Source organism: Cicer arietinum, chromosome 4, assembly GCF_000331145.2.
Source record: "Cicer arietinum cultivar CDC Frontier isolate Library 1 chromosome 4, Cicar.CDCFrontier_v2.0, whole genome shotgun sequence".
NCBI classification, from domain to species: domain Eukaryota; kingdom Viridiplantae; phylum Streptophyta; class Magnoliopsida; order Fabales; family Fabaceae; genus Cicer; species Cicer arietinum.
In genome coordinates, this window is record NC_021163.2 from 52381084 (window position 1) to 52385909 (window position 4826).

The window sequence follows — 4826 nt, forward strand, 5'->3', positions numbered from 1 at the left end:
ATATAACTTTTTCTATAAAATGTCCTTGTTGTTTATGTCAATGTAGACATTTTAAGCGTGAAGATGAAGTAAAATTGTATTTATATGAAGATGAATTCCTACCTGACTACTAGGTTTGGACTAACCATTGAAAAAAAGTCTCCAACGCCTAGTACTAATATAGGTGTAGAGAATAACGTAGGTCTTTCAAGTGGTACTAACATGTTAAGTGTAAATTATTAAAATTATCAGCACTTTTGAGGTGATGAACGAAATGATTTTATATATTGTTGGAGTTAATTTGTCATTCAATAAAAATCAATATGACGACAATGATAGACTTCCAAATGAAGAAGCTAATAGATTTTATGGTCTTTCGAAAGAGACAACTAACTCGTTGTTTGAGGATCTTCAAATTTAAAGTTAACGATGGTTATTAGACTTTTAGGTCTAACATTTCATGTTCCTGATTTAGCTTTAAATTTAATGACTACAATGATGTTAGATGCAACACCTGTTAGAGATTGTTTGCCGCAAAGTTATTACAATGCTAAATGGTTAGTACTGTCGAAGTTAGGATTATGTGTCAAGAGGATTGATTGTTGTGTTAAATGTTGCATGTTGTATTACAACAACAAATTTGATATAAATTATGTCAATTTAGTTAAATGTAAGTTTTGGTAACAATCAGGGAAAACCAATTCCAAGGAAGACAGTATTTTATCAATCTATTGTATTAAGATTGTGGAGAATATTTGCATCAATGCAAACTACATGAAAGATGATGTGACATTATAAGAATAAAAGAAATTCACGTGAGTTGCGACATTCATCTGACGGTCAGACATGGAAACACTTTGATCAAATGCATCTTAATTTTACGTCAGATCCACAAAATGTAAGACTTGAGTTATCCTCAAATGGATCTACACCATATATACAAGTATCATTTACTCCATATTATTGTTGGTCTATTATTATTACTCCATACAATCTTCCTTTTGATATATTTATGTCTAAACCTTACATGTTATTGGTTGTTGTGATATCAAGTCCTTCTGATCCTACAATTGATATTTATTTACATCATTTGATTAACAATTTGAAGAGGTTGTGGAGTGGTGTCTTGACATATGATATTGCTCGAAAATAAAATTTTATGATGAGAGGATGCGGACCATTAATGATTTTCCTTCTTATGGGATGTTGTAAGGATGAAGGACACAAGATAAATTGGCTTGTCATATTTGCATGGATGACACAAGAATTTACATTAAAATTTGGTGGGAAGGTATCACGGTTTAACTCGCATCGTAGGTTATTACCTGTTGATCAGACATTTAAAAGCAATAAAGCTGCATTTATAAAAGGCTATGCCAAAACTCTATGACATCACTTAAATTGACATCATAACAAGTTTGGAATAAAGTAAAAGACATGCCAAATTTACAAGTTGTTGATGGTGTGGCTTATAGACCACAAGGTTACAAACAATGACACAATTGGACAAAAAGATGTGTTTTTTAGAATTTGTCATATTGAAAAGATAATCTTTTGAGGCACAATTTCGATGTTATGCATATCGATAAAAATTTCTTTGACAATATATTTAACACTATGATGAATGTGAAAGGCAAAACAAAGGATGGTGACAAAATGTTGAGATGAACTTATTTGTGGACCCACAAATATTGTGACTAGCTTATGCATGGCTGTATGCCACCACAAATTTGACTTTTGTGATCGTTTTTCCCCTATTGTGAAGGCCTTTGACCGCCACAAATTAAGGTAATTTTTGTAGTGGTGCACTGCTTAACAATGTTTAAAAGTGACTGAAAACTCATTAATGACACTCCTCAAAAGTATATGTTATATGTTAATGACTCTCTTCCTCTTTACAGCTAAGATAATGACATAATTGATGTCTATTTGACGAGTTGAGTTTTACTGAACATATATGTTTTTCCTTTATTGTTATCAAACAAACATTAATTGAGTTGTTATTTTAATCAGAAAGACAATGATCGTTAACTTATACTTCTGAAAATGAAAATTATGATCAATCATGATTATAATTTTGGATGACGTTGTAACACCGTCTACTACGGTGACATTTGCCCGTGAAACAAATTTAATGCTTATTATTATGTCAAGCTTTAATGTGGACCATTGACAAAATGTACCATACTTAAAAAATATTTAAAACTCAAATGAATATATATGTCCTCTTTTAAAAATAGACGCTATTGATCATTTTTATTATCATGATTGAGATAATAAATTTAACGACGGTTCGATAAAAATTAAAGAAAACAAATATACATCGTGTATTGAATCGACAACAATTAGATTACTGTCTTATCTATAAAGACGATAAAAATCATTATTTTTTGGTCAAAAGGAAGGGGTTGAGTTCCAAGAAACAAAATAAAAAGCCCATAGAAAAGAGAACCAAACTCTTGTTGGCCAACACGACGAGTGAAGAAAAATCAAGAATTACATCAAAAATACGATCGGTCCAATAAAAAAAGAGACCGAATTTAGATGTTATTTGATTGATTTTACGGTGGACACGAGATAACTTAACATGATCTAACTTTGCAAGTATCTCATTTATACGATTGACGAAACAATAACATAAATGTCTATTAGAATAATTCTTCAAGATGAGGGATAATATGAATAAAATATTTGCAAATCATAAACTAATACTTCTAAACTTCTAATCATCATCAACTATAGTCACAATAGATCCTCGTTAATATTTAAAAATATATATATTTAACTTATCTCTGATTAAAAAAATTAAATTTTTGTAGGATATATTCTTATACTATTATAAACATTATAAACATGTATAGAAAAACATTCAAAATTCAAAAGATATATGATTTGAATTAAAATCAAAAGCCTACTTTTTTAATAGAAAACATTTGATAAATCATTAAAGAAATTTTTTATAAACTCTAAAAATAAAATGTTATATTTATAGGAGGAAAACTTAATTAACCTTGATTATGAAAACAAATTCATCTTTTTTTGCACTGTGTACTACAATACGCTATTTGTGTGTCTGTCGCCAAACCCAAAGGGTTAACGAAACTGCCAGCATCACTTTTTAGTTTAGACTTACAAATCCATTTCACAATTCCTACAATATGCATCAATCATCGTTGAAATTTTAAATATGAAGAAGCTATATAATCCTATATCTTTCATTTTGATGAATATTCCCAAGCTCAACACTAACCCAAACTATATCATACATGGCTGCCAATTTCTAAACAATCTCAGTATCAGGTTAACATCCACTGTCAGCATTAGTTTGGAAATGAAACGCTGCAATTTCTTCATTTCAAGTCTTTGTAAACAAGGCAAAATTGATGAAGCACGCAAGGTGTTTGATGAAATGTCTGAACGAGATATTTGTTTGTGGACTACAATGATAAGTGGGTATATCAAGTGTGGCATGATTAAGGAAGCTAGGAAGCTTTTTGATAGATCGGATGCCGAAAAAAATGTCATTGTTTGGACTGCTATGGTTAGTGGGTACGTCAAGTTGAATCGAATTGAGGAAGCGGAGAGGTTGTTTTATGAGATGCCGGTTAGGAATGTTGTGTCTTGGAATACCATGATTGATGGGTATGCGCGAAATGGCCGAACTCAAGAGGCTTTGGATTTGTTTAGGAGAATGCCGGAGAGGAATGTGGTTTCTTGGAATACAATTATAACGGCCTTGGCGCATTCTGGAAGGATTGACGATGCACAGGGAATTTTCAGTAAGATGCAGGAAAGGGATGTGGTTTCGTGGACTACCATGGTCGCGGGTTTGTCGAAAAATGGGAGAATTGATGATGCTCGGGAACTTTTTGACAGGATGCCGGTTCGTAATGTGGTTTCTTGGAATGCAATGATCACGGGTTATGCGCAGAATGGAAGGTTGGATGAGGCTTTAAAGTTGTTTGAGAGAATGCCTGAGAGGGACATGCCTTCGTGGAATACTATGATCACGGGTTTCATTCAGAATGGGGACTTGAATAGGGCAGAGAAATTATTTGATGAAATGCCACAAAAGAATGTCATTACTTGGACTTCTATGATGACAGGGTATGTACAACATGGTCTAAGTGAAGAAGCATTGAAAATATTTAACAAAATGCAAGCTAATGATGGGTTAAAACCAACCACTGGAACTTTTGTGACCGTTTTAGGTGCTTGTAGTGACTTGGCAGGTCTCATCGAAGGACAACAAATTCATCAAATGATTAGTAAAACAGTTTTTCAGGAGAACAATCACGTGGTATCGGCGCTGATAAATATGTACTCGAAATGTGGGGAGTTGCAAGCTGCTAGGAAGATGTTTGATGATGGGTTATCCGGGCAAATGGATTTGATATCTTGGAATGGTATGATTGCCGCCTATGCACACCATGGATCCGGCACGGAAGCAATTAGCCTATATAATAAGATGGTAGAATTAGGTTTCCAAGCCAATGATGTCACCTTTGTTGGACTTCTCACAGCTTGTAGCCATGCTGGTTTAGTCGAGGAGGGGCTTAAATACTTTGACGAGCTTTTGGAAAACAGATATATACAAGTAAGAGAAGATCACTATACGTGTCTGATTGATCTTTGCGGTCGTGCAGGAAGGCTAAAGGAAGCTTTCAATGTCATTGAAGGACTTGGGAAAGATGCATCATTGACTATTTGGGCTGCACTCCTAGCTGGATGTAATGTGCATGGCAATGCTGATATTGGAAAGCTCGTAGCCGATAAAATTTTGAAAATTGAACCGCAAAATGCAGCCACCTATTCATTGCTATCAAATATGTATGCCTCTGTAGGGA

At 33.5% G+C, this 4826-nt stretch overlaps 1 protein-coding gene across 1 annotated transcript in view; it reads left to right on the forward strand.

Annotated features, from left to right (window-relative positions):
- The first annotated feature begins 2985 nt into the window (after window positions 1-2985).
- The window catches only part of LOC101499486 (uncharacterized), a 6475-nt gene continuing 4634 nt past the window's right edge, over window positions 2986-4826 (forward strand). The window contains 1 exon segment of the mRNA XM_073366968.1: window positions 2986-4809. Coding sequence (XP_073223069.1) covers window positions 3167-4809 — 1643 coding nt within the window. The 5' untranslated portion in view covers window positions 2986-3166.